Raw genomic sequence first — 23,683 nt, forward strand, 5'->3', positions numbered from 1 at the left:
AAAAGAGATAATAAGGCCAAACCACCATCGTCTTTCGTATACCCCCATAAAAGTCCTTTTCTCATTTTATGTGCCTAGATTATCTCTACTACTACTTAAGCCAGCAGTGTAGGCGTCCACATTTTTTTTTGTTCTGCCTCGCTCCCCCAGCCGCGTCTCACTCCCCCGCAGCGCCTGCTCCCATGGCTGCCCGACGCGAGATCGGCTCCCTTTCCTTGCGCGAAGGAGATCGAGCCCACAAATCGCGCTCCCGTGTGCCCCGCGTGGCCCGCTCCCCTCCCCCAGTCGCGTCCCGCTCCCCCGCAGCTCTGCCCCACCGCGCACCCGCCGCCGCAATCCGCGCCCGCATCCCATGCACCATCCCCGTGCGGCCCCTTCGCCGTGATGCTCGCCCACGCATGATAGAAGGCACGCCGCATCTCGATTCTCACCAACCCCGCCCCGCCACCGCAATCTTCGCCTCTCGCTGACTTCGATGGAAGGCGTACCGCTCGCCCTCACCTGCCCGCGACGCTCACTCCTCCCCATTGCTGGGGCCAGGTAATGATCATTTCCACCGTCGCAAACCACTGCCCCCGCAAAACGGCGTCGTCATCCGCCGTCCTGCTCGTCCCTAACCACCGCCCACAGATGGATTCCCCTCCCCCACCGCGCACAGCTCCACGCATCTCGTGAACGCAGCGTCCCGCCGGCGGATAAGCACGCAGCGGCTCACCATGCCTGGGTCGCCAACAAACTCGCCCCTCTCCTTCTCATCCCCACCTGCCAGTGTAGGAGAAGAGGACGGAGGTTAGCAGATCTCGTTGCGCTTCCATCGAACGACGACATTCACAGGAGGAGCGGTACCTGTTTGCCTATGCGAACGACGACGTAGGGATAGCTGGATCAGAGGTCGCGGACGACGAGGTTCACCCCCCTCACCACGTGCAGCTTCAGCAGCCCAACGAGATGGTCCAGCATGGTGATTTCCCTCTTCTTCACCACTGAGTTCTCTCTTCTCTGACTACTATATATTCATCCAAGCAGATCTCGTCGCGCTGGTGGAGATGGCCGAAGCCGCGGAGTGCGAGGAGGAGCAGGACCTGTTTGCCGATGCGAATGACGACGTAGGGATCGCTGGATCGGAGGTCGCGGACGGCGAGGTTCACCCCCCTCACCACGCGCAGCTTCAGCAGCCCGACGAGATGGTCCAGCATGGTGATTTCCCTCTTCTTCACCACTGAGTTCTCTCTTCTCTGACTACTATATATTCATCCATCAGAAACATTAGAGAAACAAATTGTTGGGTATTTTCCTGACGTAACTGAGGTCTTTATTGAAGTCGCAGAAGAAGAAAAGCAGAAAGTTCTTTACTGGCACAACGAGAAGCTGACAGTTGCTTTTGCATTACTTAGTTCAGAACCTAATACTGTGATAAGAATTGTGAAAAACTTGAGGATGTGTTTAGACTGCCATAACACAATCAAATTGATTTCAAGGTTGTATGGAAGGGAGGTTGTTGTGAGGGACAGAACACGCTTCCATCATTTTAGACATGGATTCTGCTCTTGTAAAGACTATTGGTAACTCCTTATGCATCAACCACATAACGCAGCTGCAATCTGTAGCCTAATTTTTGAGCTCTGAGTGATCACCTGATAGGCGAGCATGAGTTCTCGCTAAAATGTAGCATTGAGTATTGACTGCAGTTCAGTAAGTAAATTAAAGCATGATAGTATTGTTGATCCAGTGAACCCTTCATCCTATATTCTCTTTGAGCTAATCTTCTTGCACCTTGATGTAAACCTTGACATATCTGATGGTTCTGCTTGCACAACATTTATTCAGAGAAAGGTAATAATATATTCTGCTACGTGTTATAAAAAATATGTTCTACCTTTGTTAGAGTATTGTTTTGAGAATATTCTGATTCAAATTATTGAATGTTGAAATATCTATTGGTGGTAGAGTTATAAGTGTCATTCAAATTAAGAAGAAGACCTTTGTTTATATTTGATCAAAGAACCTTGTGTGGATTGTAACTAGCAATAGTTGCATTCGATTAATATCTCTTGCTAAGTAAGTAGCTTGCATCGATCAATATAAACTGAAGACTGGAACTAAATACCTCCTCTGCTGGTGAAAGCAAGTATCCTGGTTGGCCTGGAACTACTGTGTTCAGGATGTTGATTCCTGCACAGAAGGTCGGTGCAATAATCGGCCACAAAGGTGAGAGGGTCAGAAGACTGTGTGAGGAAACAAGAGCCTGTGTTCGTATTATTGGCGGTCATCTTTGTGCGGCAGAGCAAGCTGTAAGATAGCCATCAAATGATCCTCTACAGTTAAAAATTCTTTTAAATATGTCTTGGTGGCTCATGAGAAGAAAAAACATGATTTATGTTTTGGCTCAACTGAAAAGAAAGAAATCCTAAAATTTGCTTTAATTTTTGGAAAGGTAATCATTTTTGGAAGGGAGCAGCTTGATGAGCCATTACCTCCAGCCATGGATGCCCTACTAAGAGTATATCAGCAAACAATTAACAATGACTCTTTAGATGTGGGACCCGATAATGTGATTGTGAGGCAGATTCTTGCACCAAGTGAGCAGGCAACAAGCCTTATTGGCGAGCATGGTGTGATGATTAATTCAATCATGGAAGCTTCTCAAACCGACATTTGTGTTCTTGGTAACTTAATTTGACGTAACCTCCCAGCTCAATTTTTGACAACTACTATTTGCTTCTGCTCAGTGCTTGTGTCTTAGATTATTGCACTGACGTAATTGGAAAATGAGTAATCTGCCAGGAAGCAACATATTGTGTTTTACTGAAGTACAGTTAGTCCTGCTATCGCACAACTTTGCTCTGATGTTTGAAAGCATAAAGTATGTTTTGCTACCATGGGAGAGGTCCAACTGATATTACATCTGGATCTTTTGTGAAACATGATAGTGAGAGCACCTAGATGGGGGGGTGAATAGGTGATCCTGTAAAAACTTCAAACTTAAGCCACAAAAACTTGTTAAGTGTTAGCACGATTATTGCCAAGTGGTTAAGGTGAAGTCTCAACAATCTCAACAAAACACAGTACCACAAGAGAATCAAGCACAGAGTGACACAGTGGATTTATCCCGTGGTTCGGCCAAGACCAACGCTTGCCTACTCCACGTTGTGGCGTCCCAACGGACGAGGGTTGCAATCAACCCCTCTCAAGCGGTCCAAAGACCCACTTGAATACCACGGTGTTTTGTTTTCCTTTCACTATCCCGTTTGCAAGGAATCTCCACAAATTGGAGTCTCTTGCCCTTACAAGTATATGATCACAAATGAAACACAGAGTAAGGGAGGGAAGCAACACACACAAATCCACAGCAAAAGCGCACACACACGGCCAAGAATCGAGCTCACAAGACTATCTCAGAGTTCTCACTTAGAACAGAGCTCGAATCACTTAGAAACACAAACGAATGCGCAGAGACTTAGTGTGGATGATCAAGAATGCTCAAAGGTTGCTTGTATATCTCCTCCATGCGCCTAGGGGCTCCTTTTATAGCCCCAAGGCAGCTAGGAGCCGTTGAGAGCAAATCCGGAAGGCCATCCTTGCCTTCTGTCGTCGGGGGCACCGGACAGTCCGGTGCACACCGGACACTGTCCGGTGCCCGATTTGTTTCCTTAAACGGCGAAGACGACCGTTGCAGACCGTTGGCAGATCTGGCTCTGTTGGCGCACCGGACATGTCCGGTGCACACCGGACAGTCCGGTGCCGTCTTCCGACCGTTGGCTCGGCCACGTGTCCCGCGCGGATTGCGCGGCCGACCGTTGGCCCTGGCCGACCGTTGGCTCACCGGACAGTCCGGTGCACACCGGACAGTCCGGTGAATTTTAGCCGTACGCCGCCGGCCAATTTCCCGAGAGCGGCCAGTTCGAGTCGCGCCAGCCTGGCGCACCGGACACTGTCCGGTGCACACCGGACAGTCCGGTGCTCCAGACCGAGCTGGGTCTTGGCAGCACACAGCCAAGTCCCTTCTCCTTTTCTCTATTCTTCTTCTTTCTGTTTCTAACACTTAGACAGATATATTAGTACTTAAAACCAATGTACTAAGGCTTAGAAACATACCTTTACTTCATGATTTTCACCTTGTTCATCCATGTACATAAATTCCCAATTAAGCACATGTGTTGGCACTCAATCACCAAAATACATAGAAATGGCCCAAGGGCACATTTCCCTTTCAATCTCCCCCTTTTTGGTGATTTATGCCAACACAACATAAAGCAACTAGAACAAGTGCAAACTCACTTCAAATAAAATAAATTTAAGTTTTATTCAATTTTGGCATATATGGATCATCCTTTGCCACCACTTGGTTTGTTTTTGCAAATCAAACTCAAATCTCTAAGTTAAACACACATGTTGAAGCATAAAGAGAATCATTCCAAAAGAGATTGATCAAAGATTTCAAAAACTCCCCCTATTTCCCATAATCAACACTTCTCCCCACAAGAAGCCAACTTTTGACAATAGAGACAATAAGAGACAATAAAAGCTTTTGACAAAACAAAAACTCTATTCTACTATTTTCAAAATCTCTCAAGTGGTAGCTGATCCATTTATCACTTTGGCCTTTATTTTCTCCCCCTTTGGCATCAAGCACCAAAACGGAATCAATCTTGGCCTTTTAACCCCATTGCCTCACCAAAGTCTTCAGCAAATGGCAATAAGATTTCATGAGATGAACTTGGAATTAGTTACCCTCTCATCGGAGTGCAGTGGAAGTCTTTCATGGTCCAAGTCCACCTTTTCCCTTTCAATCCTCCTTCGAGACTAAATTACCAAACTCAAGCACATGGTTAGTCTCAAAGGGTCAAGTTGTAACACATCTCCCCCTAAACATGTGCATTACTTTGCAACGGACTTGTGAGGTCCAGGGAGTGTTTGTACAACTTGAGCACCACAATAAGCAACAAAATGCAGAATGAACCTGATCAAATGCATAAACACATGTATGCTACAATTCAATCCAAGTTCCGCGAATCTAAGACATTTAGCTCATTACGCAGCCTGCAAAAGGTCTTCTCATCTAGAGGCTTAGTGAAGATATCGGCTAGCTGGTTCTCGGTGCTAACATGAAACACTTCGATATCTCCCTTTTGCTGGTGGTCTCTCAAAAAGTGATGCCGGATGTCTATGTGCTTTGTGCGGCTGTGCTCAACAGGATTCTCTGCCATGCGGATAGCACTCTTATTGTCACATAGGAGTGGGACTTTGCTCAGTTTGTAGCCAAAGTCCCTGAGGGTTTGCCTCATCCAAAGTAGTTGCGCGCAACACTGTCCTGCGGCAACATACTCGGCCTCAGCGGTGGATAGGGCAACGGAAGTTTGTTTCTTAGAGTTCCACGACACCAGGGACCTTCCTAAGAATTGGCACGTCCCCGATGTACTCTTCCTATCGACCTTACATCCAGCATAGTCGGAATCTGAGTATCCAACTAAGTCAAAGGTAGACCCCTTTGGATACCAGAGCCCGAAGCAAGGCGTAGCAACCAAATATCTAAGAATTCGCTTCACCGCCACTAAGTGACATTCCTTAGGATTGGATTGAAATCTAGCACACATGCATACGCTAAGCATAATGTCCGGTCTACTAGCACATAAATAAAGTAAAGACCCTATCATTGACCGGTATGCTTTTTGATCAACGGACTTACCTCCTTTGTTGAGGTCGGTGTGTCCGTCGGTTCCCATTGGCGTCTTTGCGGGCTTGGCGTCCTTCATCCCAAACCGCTTTAGCAGATCTTGCGTGTACTTCGTTTGGGAGATGAAGGTGCCGTCCTTGAGTTGCTTCACTTGGAACCCAAGGAAGTAGTTCAACTCGCCCATCATCGACATCTCGAATTTCTGCGTCATCACCCTGCTAAACTCTTCACAAGACTTTTGGTTAGTAGAACCAAATATTATGTCATCGACATAAATTTGGCACACAAACAAATCACCATCACATGTCTTTGTAAAAAGAGTTGGATCGGCTTTCCCAACCTTGAAAGCATTAGCAATTAAAAAGTCTCTAAGGCATTCATACCATGCTCTTGGGGCTTGCTTAAGTCCATAGAGCGCCTTAGAGAGCTTACACACATGGTCGGGGTACCGTTCATCCTCGAAGCCAGGGGGTTGTTCCACGTACACCTCCTCCTTAATTGGCCCGTTGAGGAAAGCGCTCTTCACATCCATTTGGTACAACCTGAAAGAATGGTGAGCGGCATATGCTAGCAAGATTCGAATTGACTCTAGCCTAGCCACAGGAGCAAAGGTCTCCTCGAAATCCAAACCTGCGACTTGGGCATAACCTTTTGCCACAAGTCGAGCCTTGTTCCTCGTCACCACCCCGTGCTCGTCCTGTTTGTTGCGGAACACCCACTTGGTTCCCACAACATTTTGCTTCGGACGAGGCACCAGTGTCCAAACTTCATTGCGCTTGAAGTTGTTTAACTCCTCTTGCATGGCCAACACCCAGTCCGGATCTAGCAAGGCCTCTTCTACCCTGAAAGGCTCAATAGAAGAGACAAAGGAGTAATGCTCACAAAAATTAACTAATCGAGATCGAGTAGTTACTCCCTTGCTAATGTCACCCAGAATTTGGTCGACGGGATGATCCCTTTGAATCATCGCTCGAACTTGAGTTGGAGGTGCCGGTTGCGCTTCTTCCTCTATCACTTGATCATCTTGTGCTCCCCCTTGATCAAGCGCCTCCACTTGAGGTACCTGTTCGTCATCTTCGGTTGGGGGATGCACCATAGTTGAGGAAGAAGGTTGATTTCGTTCATCTTGTTCCTGTGGCCGTACTTCTCCAATCGCCATGGTCCGTATAGCGGCCGTCGGAACATCTTCTTCATCTACATCATCACAATCAACAACTTGCTCTCTTGGAGAGCCATTAGTCTCATCAAATACAACGTCGCTAGAGACTTCAACCAAACCCGATGATTTGTTGAAGACTCTATACGCCTTTGTATTTGAGTCATAACCTAACAAAAACCCTTCTACAGCTTTGGGAGCAAACTTAGAATTTCTACCCTTCTTTACTAGAATGTAGCATTTACTCCCAAATACACGAAAGTACGATACATTGGGTTTGTTACCGGTTAGTAGCTCATATGACGTCTTCTTGAGGAGGCGATGAAGGTAGACCCTGTTGATGGCGTGGCAAGCCGTGTTCACGGCTTCCGTCCAAAAGCACTCGGGGGTCTTGAACTCTCCTAGCATCGTCCTCGCCATGTCGATGAGCGTCCTGTTCTTCCTCTCTACCACACCATTTTGCTGTGGTGTGTAGGGAGCGGAGAACTCGTGCTTGATTCCTTCATCTTCAAGGAACTCCTCCACTTGAAGGTTCTTGAACTCGGACCCGTTGTCGCTCCTTATCTTCTTCACCTTGAGCTCAAACTCATTTTGAGCTCTCCTGAGAAAGCGCTTGAGGGTCCCTTGGGTTTCAGACTTATCCTGCAAAAAGAACACCCAAGTGAAGCGGGAAAAGTCATCAACAATAACTAAACCATACTTACTCCCTCCTATGCTCAGATAGGCGACGGGTCCGAAGAGGTCCATATGCAGTAGCTCCAGGGGTCTTGACGTGGTCATCACATTCTTGCTGTGATGCGCTCCTCCCACCTGTTTACCTGCCTGACAAGCTGCACAAGGTCTATCTTTTTCGAAATGAACATTTGTTAGACCTATCACATGTTCTCCCTTTAGAAGCTTGTGAAGGTTCTTCATCCCCACATGTGCTAAGCGGCGATGCCACAGCCAGCCCATGCTAGTCTTAGCTATTAAGCATGCATCTAGACCGGCCTCTTCTTTTGCAAAATCTACTAAATAAAGTTTGCCGTCTAGTACACCCTTAAAAGCTAGTGAACCATCACATCTTCTAAAGACAGACACATCTTCATTTGTAAATAAACAATTATATCCCATTTGACATAATTGACTGACAGATAGCAAATTATATCCAAGACTCTCCACTAAGAATACATTTGATATAGAATGCTCATTAGAAATTGCAATTTTACCTAGCCCTTTTACCTTGCCTTGATTCCCATCACCGAATATAATTGAATCTTGGGAATCCTTATTTTTGACGTAGGAGGTGAATATCTTCTTCTCCCCCGTCATATGGTTTGTGCATCCGCTGTCAATAATCCAGCTTGAACCCCCGGATGCATAAACCTGCAAGGCAAATTTAGGCTTGGGTCTTAGGTACCCAACTCATGTTGGGTCCTGCAAGGTTAGCACAAATGTCCTTAGGGACCCAAATGCAAGTCCTGTCTCCCTTGCATTTTGCCCCTAACTTCCTAGCAACTATTTTCCTATCCTTTCTACAAATAGCAAAGGAAGTGTTTAAAGCACAATAAATTATAGAAGGTTCATTCACTACTTTCCTAGGAGCATGAATAACATTCTTTCTAGGCACATGAGCAATATTCCTCCTAGGCATATCCCTATCATGCTTATAAGAAGAACTAGAGGCAAACATGGCATGAGAATCATAAACATGTGAATCAAAATCACTATAAGCATTTCTAGCATTTCTCCTATCATAATACATAAAAGCATGGTTCTTTTTAGCATTACTAGCTATAGGGGCCTTCCCTTTCTCCTTGACGAAGATGGGAGCCTTATGGCTTGTTAAGTTCTTGGCCTCTCTCTTGAAGCCAAGACCATCCTTAATTGAGGGGTGTCTACCAACCGTATAGGCATCCCTTGCAAATTTTATTTTATCAACTTCATTCTTGCTAGTCTTAAGTTGGGCATTAAGACTAGCCACTTCCTTATTTAATTTGGAAATTAGAACTAGATGTTCACTACAGGCATCAACATCGAAATCCTTACACCTAGTGCAAATCTTAACATGTTCTACACAAGAATTAGATTTATTTGCTACTTCTAACTTAGCATTTAAATCATTGTTAACACCTTGTAAAGTAGAAATGGTTTCATGACAAGTAGATAGTTCATAAGAAAGCATTTCATTTCTTTTTACTTCTAAAGCATATGATTTTTGTGCCTCTACAAATTTATCATGTTCATCATACAATAAATCCTCCTGCTTTTCTAAAAGCCTATCCTTTTCATTCAATGCATCAATCAATTCATTGATTTTATCTATCTTAGATCTATCTAAGCCCTTAAACAAGCATGAATAATCTATGTCATCATCACTAGACTCACTATCACTAGAAGAAGCATAAGTGGAGTCTTGAGTACTCACCTTCTTCTCCCTTGCCATAAGACATGTGAGACGCTCGTTGGGGAAGAGAGCCGATTTGTTGAAGGCAGTGGCGGCGAGTCCTTCGTTGCCGGAGTCGGAGGAGGAGCAATCCGAGTCCCACTCCTTTCCTAGATGCGCCTCGCCCTTTGCCTTCTTGTATTGCTTCTTCTTTTCTCTTTTGTTCCCCTTTTCCTGGTCACTTTCATTATCGGGACAGTTAGCGATAAAATGACCAAGCTTACCGCATTTGAAGCATGAGCGCTTCCCCTTGGTCTTGGTCTTGCTTGGCTGCCCCTTGCGATCATTTAGCGCCGTCTTGAATCTCTTGATGATGAGAGCCATCTCTTCATCGTTGAGTCCGGCCGCCTCAATTTGTGCCACCTTGCTAGGTAGCGCCTCCTTGCTTCGTGTTGCCTTGAGAGCGAGAGGTTGCGGCTCGTTGATCGGACCATTCAAGGCGTCGTCCACATATCTCGCCTCCTTGATCATCATTCGCCCGCTAACAAATTTCCCAAGAACTTCTTCGGGCGACATCTTGGTGTACCTGGGATTTTCACGTATATTGTTCACCAAGTGAGGATCAAGAACGGTAAATGACCTTAGCATTAGGCGGACGACGTCGTGGTCCGTCCATCGCGTGCTCCCGTAGCTTCTTATCTTGTTGATAAGGGTCTTGAGCCGATTGTATGTTTGCGTTGGCTCCTCGCCCCTTATCATTGCGAACCGTCCAAGCTCGCCCTCCACCAACTCCATCTTGGTGAGTAAGGTGACGTCGTTCCCCTCATGAGAAATTTTGAGGGTGTCCCAGATTTGCTTGGCGTTATCCAAGCCGCTCACCTTATGGTATTCATTCCTGCACAAGGAAGCTAGAAGAACAGTAGTAGCTTGTGCATTCTTATGAATTTGTTCATTAATGAACATGGGACTATCCGAACTATCAAAATGCATTCCACTCTCTACAATCTCCCATATACTAGGATGGAGAGAGAATAGGTGACTACGCATTTTGTGGCTCCAAAATCCGTAGTCCTCTCCATCAAAGTGTGGGGGCTTGCCGAGTGGAATGGAGAGCAAATGAGAATGTGAACTTTGCGGAATACGAGAGTAATCAAAAGAGAAGTTCGAATTAACCGGTTTTCTTCTCTCGTAGTCGTTGTGGTCTTCGTCCTTTTGGGAAGAAGTAGACTCGTCGCTGTCGTAGTAGACGATCTCCTTGATGCGCCTGGTTTTCTTCTTCTTCCCTTCCTTCCGTCTTTGGCCCGAGCCGGAGTCGGTAGGCTTATCGTCCTTCGGCTCGTTGACGAAGGATTCCTTCTCTTTGTCGTTGATCACTATACCCTTCCCCTTAGGATCCATCTCTTCGGGCGGTTAGTCCCTTTGTGAAGAGAACGGCTCTGATACCAATTGAGAGCACCTAGAGGGGGGGGGGGTGAATAGGTGATCCTGTAAAAACTTCAAACTTAAGCCACAAAAACTTGTTAAGTGTTAGCACGATTATTGCCAAGTGGTTAAGGTGAAGTCTCAACAATCTCAACAAAACACAGTACCACAAGAGAATCAAGCACAGAGTGACACAGTGGATTTATCCCGTGGTTCGGCCAAGACCAACGCTTGCCTACTCCACGTTGTGGCGTCCCAACGGACGAGGGTTGCAATCAACCCCTCTCAAGCGGTCCAAAGACCCACTTGAATACCACGGTGTTTTGTTTTCCTTTCACTATCCCGTTTGCAAGGAATCTCCACAAATTGGAGTCTCTTGCCCTTACAAGTATATGATCACAAATGAAACACAGAGTAAGGGAGGGAAGCAACACACACAAATCCACAGCAAAAGCGCACACACACGGCCAAGAATCGAGCTCACAAGACTATCTCAGAGTTCTCACTTAGAACAGAGCTCGAATCACTTAGAAACACAAACGAATGCGCAGAGACTTAGTGTGGATGATCAAGAATGCTCAAAGGTTGCTTGTATATCTCCTCCATGCGCCTAGGGGCTCCTTTTATAGCCCCAAGGCAGCTAGGAGCCGTTGAGAGCAAATCCGGAAGGCCATCCTTGCCTTCTGTCGTCGGGGGCACCGGACAGTCCGGTGCACACCGGACACTGTCCGGTGCCCGATTTGTTTCCTTAAACGGCGAAGACGACCGTTGCAGACTGTTGGCAGATCTGGCTCTGTTGGCGCACCGGACATGTCCGGTGCACACCGGACAGTCCGGTGCCGTCTTCCGACCGTTGGCTCGGCCACGTGTCCCGCGCGGATTGCGCGGCCGACCGTTGGCCCTGGCCGACCGTTGGCTCACCGGACAGTCCGGTGCACACCGGACAGTCCGGTGAATTTTAGCCGTACGCCGCCGGCCAATTTCCCGAGAGCGGCCAGTTCGAGTCGCGCCAGCCTGGCGCACCGGACACTGTCCGGTGCACACCGGACAGTCCGGTGCTCCAGACCGAGCTGGGTCTTGGCAGCACACAGCCAAGTCCCTTCTCCTTTTCTCTATTCTTCTTCTTTCTGTTTCTAACACTTAGACAGATATATTAGTACTTAAAACCAATGTACTAAGGCTTAGAAACATACCTTTACTTCATGATTTTCACCTTGTTCATCCATGTACATAAATTCCCAATTAAGCACATGTGTTGGCACTCAATCACCAAAATACATAGAAATGGCCCAAGGGCACATTTCCCTTTCAGATAGCACTTAGCAACGCTAGGCAGAAGATGCACTTTTGAAATGTAGTGTTGCACCGTTGCTGTCGCAATTGTTAGTTACACATATGTTCTCTATATGCTGTCAGATATCCATATCTCTTAATGGTCGTACCTACCAATTTGATTCTGATAAAAATCAATCAATTTATTAGTTACAGAACAAGCAGAGAACTCACTGTACACGGTCTCTTCTTGTACTGAACTGGTATTCAGCTTCATTCAAAGAGTTTTGGTAAAGTATAAACTGTGCTAGAACTTTTGAGCTCCTTAATTTTCATGTAGTATTTTTGTTACTTGATTTTTCGCCTATCTTGCAATAGCAACTTTAACACTGAAAAAGATTGCTTATGGCCACTGGCAAGTATGAATTGATCAAATTCTCAAAACATATCATTTGCTGATTTGATGAAGCACGATTCTTACCTTATTTGTATCTAATTTGTTACATTCACTGTTTACAGCTTCTCTTGTAACATTGGATATAATGACGCTGCTACATGACTATTATTTTGACATCATAACCTACATATAAAGATTAGAGACTAATCTGTTTTTTTCTGAACTAAGGTGTTAACACATTTCCAAATATCGAACATCTATCTTTTAGTATGCAAGCATTTTAGTTTCTCAGAGGTATACTGTTCCCCATCTCTGTATTTTATTTCATCCACTGCCCTTGCTAATTTGTAGGAAATGAACTTCCATCAGACTTGATAGACACACTACTAAAGTGGATCCCAAGCAATGATGAGGAGCTTAGGCTTCGACTGTCCTCCCGTAGCACCGCCACACCGCACGCGTCCGTGGCGGCGTCCGCCTCGGCGCCGGTCTCGCACACCGCTCCCTGGCTGGGGAAGTTCATCGCCTCCGAGCCCTTCAACGTGGGGGGATTCGACTGGGCGATCTACTTCTACCCCGATGGGAAGAGCGGCGAGGATGGTATGTTGAAGTGACATGCTCTGAACTGCTCTTGGCTTCAGGTATGCTTATCCATGGTGGAAAGAAAAAGTGATTGACTCAGACTTGAAAAGAAAAGATGGCCTTTGCCCATTGACGCCTGAGGTAAGCCATCAAGTTTTCTATTGTATCATTTTGGCTGGCGTGCAGGCAGTCAGGCGGGATAACAAGCAGAGGTTTAGTCTGTTGGAGGAAGATGGCGAGCTGTTGATCCGGGCGAACCAGGGACACACAGTAATAGTATGTTCTCTGCCCGAGATTTCCTGCACTAAGATGGTTTACTTTCCCTTTAATATTTTTGTGAGATGGAAATGTTTTTTGCAATAACATCTACTGGTACAATGGTTAGTTGTCCTCTGTCCTTCTATTGCTTACTGCTAATGCTTAGGAACTGAGAATGTGATAATTGGAATGCTTGCAAGATTACATTCATGGAATGGTAAAGGCGAAGGTTCCATTCACAATTTGTTTTTATGCATAATACTTATATTCTGATAGTTTCCCTTCTTTGTATATGCCATAGTCATAACTCATAATTTACCATAACACCTCGATTCTTATGCTTGCAGACTTTTATATCTCATCAGTGCTATCTTTCTAATTCTGGCCAATTGCTGCACTCCAAAAGTTGTTTAATATATTAAAGATTATGCTCTCAAATAATTTGAACTGTTTGCTATTTTTGCAGCTAAAAAATATAGTCTGGAGGTGACCTCAATCTTATTGGACAGAATACTCTCTTATGAGACAAAGTTGCATAAGCCCATCAAATTTTGCAGTAATCAGTTCCTTGAGTTCATGTGCAGGTTTGAAACTTTTAACTGCTGGTCAGCAAGTGCATTGTGATGCTGTTAAGTGGGGTCTAGATTTAGATACTTCTGTTTCAAATGTACTGGTTAAAATGTATGGGGAATGTGGAGCTATGTCAGATTACTGGAAGGTTTTCAACTCAATGGCTGAACACGATGAAGTTTCTTGGAACACTATGATGGGTGTCATGGCCAGTTCACAAACACCTATTTCTGAAATTGTCAAAGTTTTCAACAATATGATGAGGGGTGGTTTGATACCAAATAAAGTAACATTTATAAACTTACTTGCTGCTTTGTCTCCACTGTCCGTTCTTGAAGACAATGTGGTAGATAATGCACTCATATCATGCTATGCAAAATCAGGAGATATGGATTCCTGTGAGCATCTGTTTACTAACATGTCTGACAGAAGGGATGCCATCTCGTGGAATTCTATGATTTCAGGTTACATCTACAATGGCAATCTACAGGAGGCTATGGATTGTGTATGGCTTATGATACACAGTGGCCAAATCATGGATTGTTGCACTTTCTCCATTATACTCAATGCATGTGCTTCTGTGGCAGCATTGGAGCGTGGAATGGAGTTGCACGCTTTTGGTATTAGGTCACACTTGGAATCAGATGTCGTGGTTGAGAGTGCTCTTGTTGATATGTACTCCAAGTGTGGTAGGGTGGATTATGCCTCTAAGCTTTTCAATTCTATGACTCAGAGAAATGAATTTTCATGGAATTCTATGATTTATGGTTATGCAAGACATGGTCTTGGAAGGAAAGCCATTGAGATATTTGAGGAAATGCTGCGCAGCAGAGAGAGTCCAGACCATGTCACTTTTGTCATTGTCCTATCTGCCTGCATTCATGCTGGATTGGTGGAAAGAGGTTTAGAATACTTCGAAATGATGCCGGATCATGGTATACTACCACAGATTGAACATTATTCTTGTGTCATAGACCTTCTCGGTCGAGCTTGTAAGATTGACAAGATAAAGGAGTACATTCAAAGAATGCCAATTGAACCTAACGCTCTCATATGGAGGACTTGTCATCTTTCCACTTTCGTCCAATTATTTTGAGACAAATATGTTAACTTGATGCTCATGCCTATAGACATTGTTCAAGCCGGTACATTTACATGATTGGGGCTTCAGATGTTAAACTCGACAAAAAGTTGGTTACAAAATATATTGGATATAAATTATTTTGGCATAATGTTTTGATGTCCAGGTTGCTTTTCTTCACTACTATAATAGTAGGGGTCACGGGTAGCTGCATATAATTTTTAGTTCACACTTAGGAAATATATGTATATTTAGAAATTTTCAAACATTAAATGTCACAACATTCTTAATGTTTTAAGTATTAGTTAATAGTTATCATTTTTCTAGCTACAAGCTACATATCCATGTAATTAAAAATAAGGTTCACTATTTTTGCAGAAGTTGCTGAGTCACTATGTGCGCTAAATTTTATATCCTACAGAGTGTAGGCCATATTGGCATTCTTCTCTTTTCCTACACAGGATGCATGTATACGTATGCGATTAGCATTTTTTATTTCCTTTTTTGCAACTTTAAGTTGAATATAAAGACTTAAAACATTTGTACCGTATGAAGTGATGTTGTAGATTATCAGCCTTGTAGTTATACTTGTCACTTGACTGTCAGTAAAATCATTATATTGAATTCAGATTGTGAACCCAGTTAGATTAATGTTCACCTAACTCGGTTTCATAAAAGGTTTTTTGTTGCACTCGACAAATGTTTCTTATGTCCTTTAGATGGATGAAACTAGCAAGTACTCAAGTTCTGACATTTTCGAATGACTTAAGAATAATTGGTGATCAATTATAATATTTGGGTGGTTTGTTTTCATGTAATCGGGTAATCGTTGTGCACTAGCATTTTATCAAATAATTCGTGTGCCGTCGCAACGCACGGGCACAGTACTAGTATTTATATATACATCAACGTTCGTTACAGTTTTAATCCACTAACTTCTGCTTTTTCTATATTATTTTGTATCTATAAACTGTGCGAACAGATCAGCCAACAGACAGTCACGGTGCCTGCAAATTCGCGCACAGCCGATAGACGCAAGTTGCTACTACTAAAAGACAAATGCCTCACAGCACAGGTCAGTTCCCAGTCAAACTGACATCCATCAGCCCCAGTATTTTCACTGCCAAATTGACTGCAGCAAGCATCACCAGCCTCAGATTTGTTGGCATCTGCATCTCCCCCACCTCCTCTCAGTCTCAGACTGACCGCAGCAGTCTACCCTACCGCTCCCCCTCCCTTTGCATGTCGGCTGTAGGGGCACCCTATGGCCGCAGCGGTGCCCCTACAGCGCCCCCTACGTGTCGGTCCCCTTCTCTCCCCATAGATCTAGCGTGTCACTGTTCATCACCCTAAACACTGTGCTGTGGGTCCACGAATAATTGTTAGTAGATAAAAAATTGATAGTTAGTATAGAAAATGATATTTTATAGTGGTAGTGGGGTATAGGGGGAGTATTTAGAGGAAACCGCTGCGGGAGATGAAAATATATAGGGGAAATAGGGAGAAAAAGTGATATAGGGAGAAAATTTTAGGGGTAACGATTGCGGATAGCCTCAGTCACTCTCCCCTGCAACATCCATGACCTTCCCGATAAATTTCTCTGGTCCTTTTTCCTAATTCTTTTTTACCGGAAATGGAAAAGTTTGGAAGGACCCAACCCCACCCAGCTAGAAGCTGCCCTCACTCGCTCCAGTCTCTCCCTCTCATGGCCTCAGCCTCAGCCTCACTCGCTCGCTCGCACCACCAGCTTTGCTCCAGAGTCCTGACTCCTCCTAGCCTTCTCCTCCCTCTCTCCCCTACCACCACACAACGGGATAAACCCCAGCACGAGGCCGGAGCTGCTGCTGGAACCGTCAGGCCGTGAAGAGCCTGCGGTTCGATCTGCTGCAAGAGCTCCTCGTCGATCTCTTCTCTGCGAGGTTTCGGTCTGAGGTACTGGCTGTGGATTCTTTGATCCGAGACCCATCCCCTATCTCTCTCTCTCTCTCCTATGGGCGCGGCTTTCGCCCGATTATCGGGAGGTATTGTATTTGGGACGGATTGACCCGCTTATCTGAGAGGATCTTCACTCCAGTTTCGAGTTTGATCTGCCACTATTTGGAGAAAGCCACGGCTGTTCTTCTGCTTGATCTCTGGGTGGTTGGTGTAGCAGTGCTTCTAGCGTGTTCTCTGAATTGGTTGAATCACCAGCACAAGATTTGTTGCGTTTCCCCCCCTCCGCTCTATTTCTGCGATTTTGCACGAAAATGATCCTGTCATGGACATTTTTGGTTGTCATTTAATTTGCCTGGCATTCGAATTGGCAACATGATCTTCCACAAAAGCGAAGAAACTGCGCGCCCAGTATTTGCCCATCTTGACCTTGGTGATCTCGATTGAGCCTTACCAGTTACCACATTGCTGGAGTGGAGGTATGGCGTATTCTGGACAAAGGCATGCTGGTGTTGGGAGCTCCTCGAGGCCAGCTAATGGATTCAAGGGGGCAGCCAACTCGGTGGAGTTCCTGGGTAGGGAGATGCTGGGAATGCGACTGAGGGATGCCAAGCCCGACACAGATGATGAAAGGGTAGGTTTCTACCACTCTTTGGTTGGCATATGGATGGTTGAAATTAGTGTCAATGTTTTGGTTACCACTTTCAGTCAAATACATGTACAGGCTCTGTCTTTTCCCATATGTGCGGTTCTTTAATGTAGCATTGCATATTAGTAAATATGTAATCTCCTGTCTTCCATATTGGTAATATAATTTATATCCTGGAAAGGCACTGTTACATGTTATTGATTCTCGATGTTATCACTTATACTGCCATGTCTATTCCTGAGGATCCGAAGAAGCTGGTGAATAAATTCCGCACTTTGTTTTGTTATATGAAGAGACTTAGTCTCTTTCTTTCTTGGTTGTCTTCTTTTTTTACAGGAGATGTGGTCAAGTTCAGATGTGACTGATAGTTCTAGTAATGAAGCTGGTCATGTAATAGCGACTACTGTTCACGGGCGCAACGGCCTGCCTAAACAGGTGGGGGTAATTTTACTTTGATTCTTCGTATATATAACTGTTTGGAGGTAAAAACCACCCAGCAAATAATGATATGTGCTGTGAAACAGTCTGTCACATACATCGCTGAACATGTGGTTGGAACTGGTTCTTTTGGGGTTGTGTATCAGGTAAACAACCCACCTTTCTGTTTTCTGTACTGTTCTATGCCTAATTGATAGTGAAAAGCACATAACCATTTCATCATTAACTCTTTAGGCAAAATGCCGAGAAACAGGGGAAATTGTTGCCATAAAAAAGGTCCTTCAAGATAAGCGTTATAAGAACAGAGAGCTGCAAATCATGCATATGCTTGACCATCCTAACATCATCGGTCTTAAGCATTACTTCTTTTCAACAACTGAAAGGGATGAGCTTTATCTCAACCTTGTTCTTGAGTTTGTTCCAGAGACAGTAAACAGGATTGCAAGGCAGTACAATCGAATGAATCAGCGGATGCCCCTCATTTATGTCAAACTGTACACGTATCAGGTCTGCCTTGACTAGGTGGTTTTTACTAATCATTCATGTTAAATGCTGTTTTTTCTTTATAATTTTTTCGTTCAGTTTTACCATTGGTCTTCTAGCTATAGCACTTCTTTGCACACTATTAAAAAAATCTTTTCTCTATGCATTTTTTGGAATAGTACAAAAAAGCATCTTAGAAGCCCTCGCACACTATTATTATCATTTAACTGATTTTAAAGAAGAGAAGGGGACAGATACCGGAAAATGAGGGTACTAGTTTGGTAGAGTTGTCTAATGGTCATGCGCATGCCGCATGCCACATGTTCCGCAATCAACCTTACGCATCATGGATTCTGCAGGACATTATTTTGTCATGTTCATTCATTTGAAATAAGCTTAAAGCAATGGAGAAAACAGAGCATGGGTCCCCATGACTTCCTCTGGTACTGGGTCCTGCCCCCTTTAGTCATATAGGGTCACAAATCAAAATAATATACATGTTTGACTTAGGTCTATTTTGGACCGTTTCTGTCTTTTCTTAATATATTGAAACGCAGCTCTCCTGCATTTTCGAGAGAAGAAAATGTATGAGTGTGTCTGTTCCCTGAGAACTAAACATGTTACTACTTTAATGTATGTGCTACCTTGTAGAACTAAAATTGTGGCGACATCGGTAGCTTCTTGGCATCCATATTTATGTTTTATCCTTTGAAACAGAATATATATTCCTCATGTTCTTCAACAGTAGCACTGTACTGGAAGTATGGAACTTCTATTGGAGTTGCCTATCAATGATTCACATTGTTTGTTTCCATGCAGAATCTAAGATAAATATTATTGAGACATAATGGTGACAGCTTGTCAATTATCCTGCCTTTGGAATTATTTTCTACTACTTGCTTCCTATATGTTTAGAGTGATCTGTTTGAATGATCACTTGGGTTTACGACGCGTGTCCACCAGACATTTAAATTCCTGAGTTTAGTTGACGTAGTGATTTTAATCCATTCTTCACGGACTAGTACTGTCTGTTTATTGTATGACTTACAGTTAGTGCAGGCATGAATGTTTGCATGACTCAAATCTTATTTTGATTCAGCTGTATTTTGTCTTTTATGACAGTGAGAATATCTGCTATTCTGTTTTAATATAATTTTGTTTGCTCCATACAATCGTTGGAGTCAAACAATTTCTAGCTGCCTTACCTTTTAGTGTCATACCCAATCGCAGATTTCTGCTTTGCATTAATTTATCTAATTTGTCCTGCAGATATGCCGAGCGCTTGCTTATATACATAACTGCATTGGCATCTGCCACCGTGATATCAAACCGCAGAATGTTCTTGTGAGATATGATTTTTTTTCTTTTCTATAATGATTTTTGTTGCTTTACATGTATCATTCGCATTTGTTGGATGTTTTGTTGCTGGGATGGTATGATAACGCCATAGAATAGCAATTGGTTTTTACAAGTGGGACTGAATTTTTAGATCATGTGTAGCCCGATGTCATAATTATTGGTAGTTTCACCCAACATCTACGGCACTAGCAGTTTGAAATTGGAAATGTCAATCCACGTGTGCATTATTTAGTTTCATATATAGGTGCTATCCCATGTGCATCATTTTATTCCTAGGCTGCACATATCATATTTTATACCCTGTGTATGCTGTTTTTCTTGTCAATGGTATCTTACTATCTTCTCTTGTGGAACATTTCGTCATCATCTGTTCTTTTATAACAAGGCTGGACAAAAAACCATGCTCCCAGTTCCACAGATGTCAATTGGTTCTGTACATCCCACTAGTGCGTAAATGCTAAACTAATTCAAAATTTATTTGAGCAAACTGTGAGCCTCGGAAAGGAGCATGGAAGATCAATGCAACTAGCTAGCTTGTTAACCCACCATGACTCCATAACCGCATAGATTAGAGATTGTTTGAAGAAGCAGGAGAAACTGAAACTCAATTGTAGAGTATGTACGAAACGAGGTTTCCATAATTGCCTTCTTTTTGTCTCCTTTGAATGCTGAGGTAGCTACTGTTTAGCTACTTGACCTTTTCTTTACCTCGGGAATAGCAGATTACATATTTATGATGAGTGATGCTTTTTGCTAATACTTCTACTGTAGGTTAACCCACATACACACCAACTCAAAATTTGCGATTTCGGAAGTGCTAAAGTATTGGTGAGTTATCTTCTAATTTTGACCACTTTTAAATGCACAAGAATGCTATTAAATATCAACACACACTACATTACTTGGAAGAGTAAACAAATGCACAGATCAATATTAAATGTAGGTGATCTACCTAGACATGGTACAAATTTTCAATCTGAAACATAAATCTCCATGATGGCATTTTTTTTGCAAATATGCAGGTCAGAGGAGAGCCAAACATCTCCTACATATGCTCAAGGTATTATCGAGCACCAGAGCTCATATTTGGTGCAACGGAATATACTACTGCTATTGATTTGTGGTCAACAGGCTGTGTCATGGCAGAGCTGCTTCTAGGACAGGTCTGGCATGTTCAGTTTCCCTCCCTCTGGTTCTTACCTTTTTGCTTCTTCTGATATCATTCATCCATGTAGGCTCTGTTTCCTGGAGAAAGTGGAGTCGACCAACTAGTTGAGATCATCAAGGTGATTTTCTTACGGTATCCATATGACCATATCTCTACTGTTTTGCTGCCTTCTTTTGCACCATGACATATTGAGGCATAGCATCTGCATCTTGCAGGTTTTGGGTACTCCAACAAGGGAAGAGATCAAGTGCATGAACCCAAACTATACGGAGTTCAAGTTCCCACAAATTAAAGCTCATCCGTGGCACAAGGTAATTAATATACAAATAGATAATTTAGCTCTGTATCATCACAGTGATGTCTAGCTGGAATTAACTGGCATACAAAATGGATGCGTGATATGCACAAACGGAGACGTTTATACAGCTTAGTGCATACCTTTGGAATATGGATATTTCAGATATGTACATTATATGACTGTTGTGCTTTTAAATGCGGAATTTACTTTCAAATAAACTGTTGCCGTTACCATTACTGTTGAAGTCTGGCATGCAATCAATGTCCACGTCACATACGCGCAGGCACAGAACTGAATGAGCATATATTTCTCGTGATTACTGTCATCTCAAGGTTCTATTATATCCAGGTTTTTCAAAGAAGGCTTCCACCTGAAGCAGTGGACCTTGTTAGCAGGTTTCTACAATACTCACCAAATCTACGGTGCACTGCTGTAAGGCCCCATGCGCTTTTACGTTCTTGCCACTATCTATCTGGGATGATTCCTTGTGCAATTTTGTTCTTCTAACTAAGGAGTGATTCTTCAGTTGGAGGCCTGTATGCACCCTTTCTTCGATGAGCTGAGAGACCCAAACACTCGTCTACCCAATGGTCGGCCTCTGCCGCCTCTCTTCAACTTCAGATCTCAAGGTAGCATAATTGTACTGAGACATCAGTGTTGCTATTCTGTCAGTAAATCTTCTGTTACCTTAACATGGGCATACTTGAGAATTTAACCTAGCTAGTTTCAAATTGGATTCTCAGCTAAAACTGATCAGATGTTTGCAATACTGACAGAGCTAAAAGGCGTTCCCCCAGAAGTCATCGATCGCCTTGTCCCAGAGCACTCAAGAAGGCAGAGTTTGTTCATGGCGCTAAGGACCTAGTTTTTGCCGTTCTTTTTGCCCCCTTTTTTCCCACCGTTTGCCACCTTGAGGGAAGCTTGTAAAGCTATAGCTTCTCCTTTCCCCTCGTCCTTACTTTCCTCCCCTCTCTTTCTTCCGAGCTTTGTGTGGATGAGAGATCCTTGAGATACACTGCTAGAGCTGTGAGTTCCAGGATGTGAGGTTCGAGTGTGTGTGATGTGCAGTTGTCGCCTTTGAGGTCGGAGATTTCAGTTGCAGTGTTGTGAGAGGCTTGTGAAGCTTTTTTGTCTACTTTTCAGTGCTTCTCTGGCTTGAAGTTTTCCTTCAATTCTTGTGAACTGGCTTCAAGATTTGGCTTCGTGAACCCTGTGTGCGTGTAAAAGTACTGGTTGGATGCTGCTGCACCAATTCTGGAAAAAAAAAGCTTACAACTAAACACCTACTTATGTTTTGTTTAGCCAAATTCAGTGCCTTCCTGTTATGCATTGCGGTTCAAGATCAGATGAATTTATATAGGGTCTGATTATTTAGCCAAATTCAGTGCCTTCCTGTTATCCATTTCAATATGGAAGAGTTCAACGCCAACGAGTACATGGACATTATCCTCGAGACATGCTTGAAACCTGTTGGGTTTGCCTACGCTTCTAGAGTGGCGGTATTTACTCCCCATAGTCCTCTAGAACCATAGACTATCCTCACAGATCAATATGAGTATTTTGTATGTATTTTGTTCTTGCGCACCTGAAAAAACTTTTTGATCGGTTACTTATCTCAAGATTGCTCTAGCTTGGCTTAGAGATCCTTTCGAGATAGACTTTTGAAAAAAATCCCAAGATTGCTCTAGCTTGGCTCAGAGATCCTTTTGAGATAGACTTTTAAAAAATATGCACTTTGATATGAGTACTCTATTAATTCTATTAAACCTTGACCAAGATATCACCATTCACGGGGTTAGAATATCACACTATTGTCGAGGATTGTTTTCTCTTTAGCTCAGAATACATTAAATATGATACGCTAATTGTCTACGGATAGCCATCTTTGATCAAATAGAAATAATTGCACTCATGTGCTCCGATGCCTGAACCTCGCAATGCTCTTCCATTTGAGGTTGTTTTAGTTTTCTCACAAGAAAGAGGGAGAAACAACAGCGTTTATGTTGACGCTCGTAACATGTACTTCATCCGTTCTTTTTTTATGACCCATCATAAAATAAATAATAATTTATGAGACATTTTGGTATAAGGTTTGTGGTCACAATAAAAAAAATACAATATAATACTGCAATAAAATCATCATCATCATATATTTCAATAAAGCAATAGTAAGTCTAATAGCATGCGACTATAAAATCAACATAATTGGTGTCCTTCGGGTCCTTATGAGGTTCTCGTGAAAATTATAAAATATGTATCAAAAATAATAATTGGTAAGAAACTATAAATAAAATACATAAAAGTTTCAAACAACTCCAAACTATATACCATCAGATAGATCTAGGTTTTAAGAAAAATAATAAAATTAGTTTTCATATATTTCTAAGTTAAGGTGAATTTGTTATGAATTTACAAAGATCGGTTTAGGTTTAATATTTCTCCTGAATAATAACTGGATTCGTTACCAACCGTAAAATTCCTAATAAATACAGTAATTTCTGGAAACGGTCATAACAGACCAAATCACTTTTGTTTTCGTTTCTGATTTTTTTCTATCGATTTCGTTTCCAAGTAGCCCG

The 23,683-nt window shown here is 43.3% G+C and overlaps 1 protein-coding gene and 1 pseudogene across 11 annotated transcripts; both read left to right on the top strand.

Annotated features, from left to right (window-relative positions):
• Positions 1-286: 286 nt before the first annotated feature.
• Positions 287-15,102, top strand: LOC100383485 (pentatricopeptide (PPR) repeat-containing protein pseudogene; annotated as a pseudogene). The gene is made up of 5 exons (NR_163168.1): positions 287-540; positions 770-1,197; positions 12,638-12,927; positions 13,055-13,144; positions 13,593-15,102. The product of NR_163168.1 is annotated as a pentatricopeptide (PPR) repeat-containing protein pseudogene (transcript).
• Positions 15,103-15,827: 725 nt separating this feature from the next.
• On the top strand, positions 15,828-22,390 carry LOC542518 (uncharacterized). Of its 10 annotated transcripts, none has more exons than XM_020537586.3 (13): positions 15,829-15,852; positions 17,167-17,343; positions 17,695-17,793; positions 17,883-17,942; positions 18,031-18,303; positions 19,549-19,623; positions 20,410-20,466; positions 20,661-20,801; positions 20,874-20,924; positions 21,022-21,117; positions 21,453-21,536; positions 21,631-21,733; positions 21,881-22,390. In XM_020537586.3, exons 2-13 carry the CDS (start codon positions 17,191-17,193, stop codon positions 21,967-21,969), a joined length of 1,281 nt encoding a protein of 426 aa, XP_020393175.1. In that variant the 5' UTR covers positions 15,829-15,852; positions 17,167-17,190; the 3' UTR covers positions 21,970-22,390.
• The last annotated feature ends 1,293 nt before the right edge of the window (positions 22,391-23,683 follow it).

This window comes from Zea mays, chromosome 5, assembly GCF_902167145.1.
Source record: "Zea mays cultivar B73 chromosome 5, Zm-B73-REFERENCE-NAM-5.0, whole genome shotgun sequence".
Lineage (NCBI taxonomy): Eukaryota > Viridiplantae > Streptophyta > Magnoliopsida > Poales > Poaceae > Zea > Zea mays.

Coding starts and splice junctions, on each gene's coding strand:
- LOC542518 (XM_020537586.3), top strand. CDS start 17,191: ATGGCGTATTCTGGACAAAGGCATGCTGGTGTTGGGAGCTCCTCGAGG. Junction 17,344..17,694: donor CCGACACAGATGATGAAAGG/GTAGGTTTCTAC, acceptor CTTTTTTTACAG/GAGATGTGGTCAAGTTCAGA. Junction 20,467..20,660: donor TCGGAAGTGCTAAAGTATTG/GTGAGTTATCTT, acceptor GCAAATATGCAG/GTCAGAGGAGAGCCAAACAT.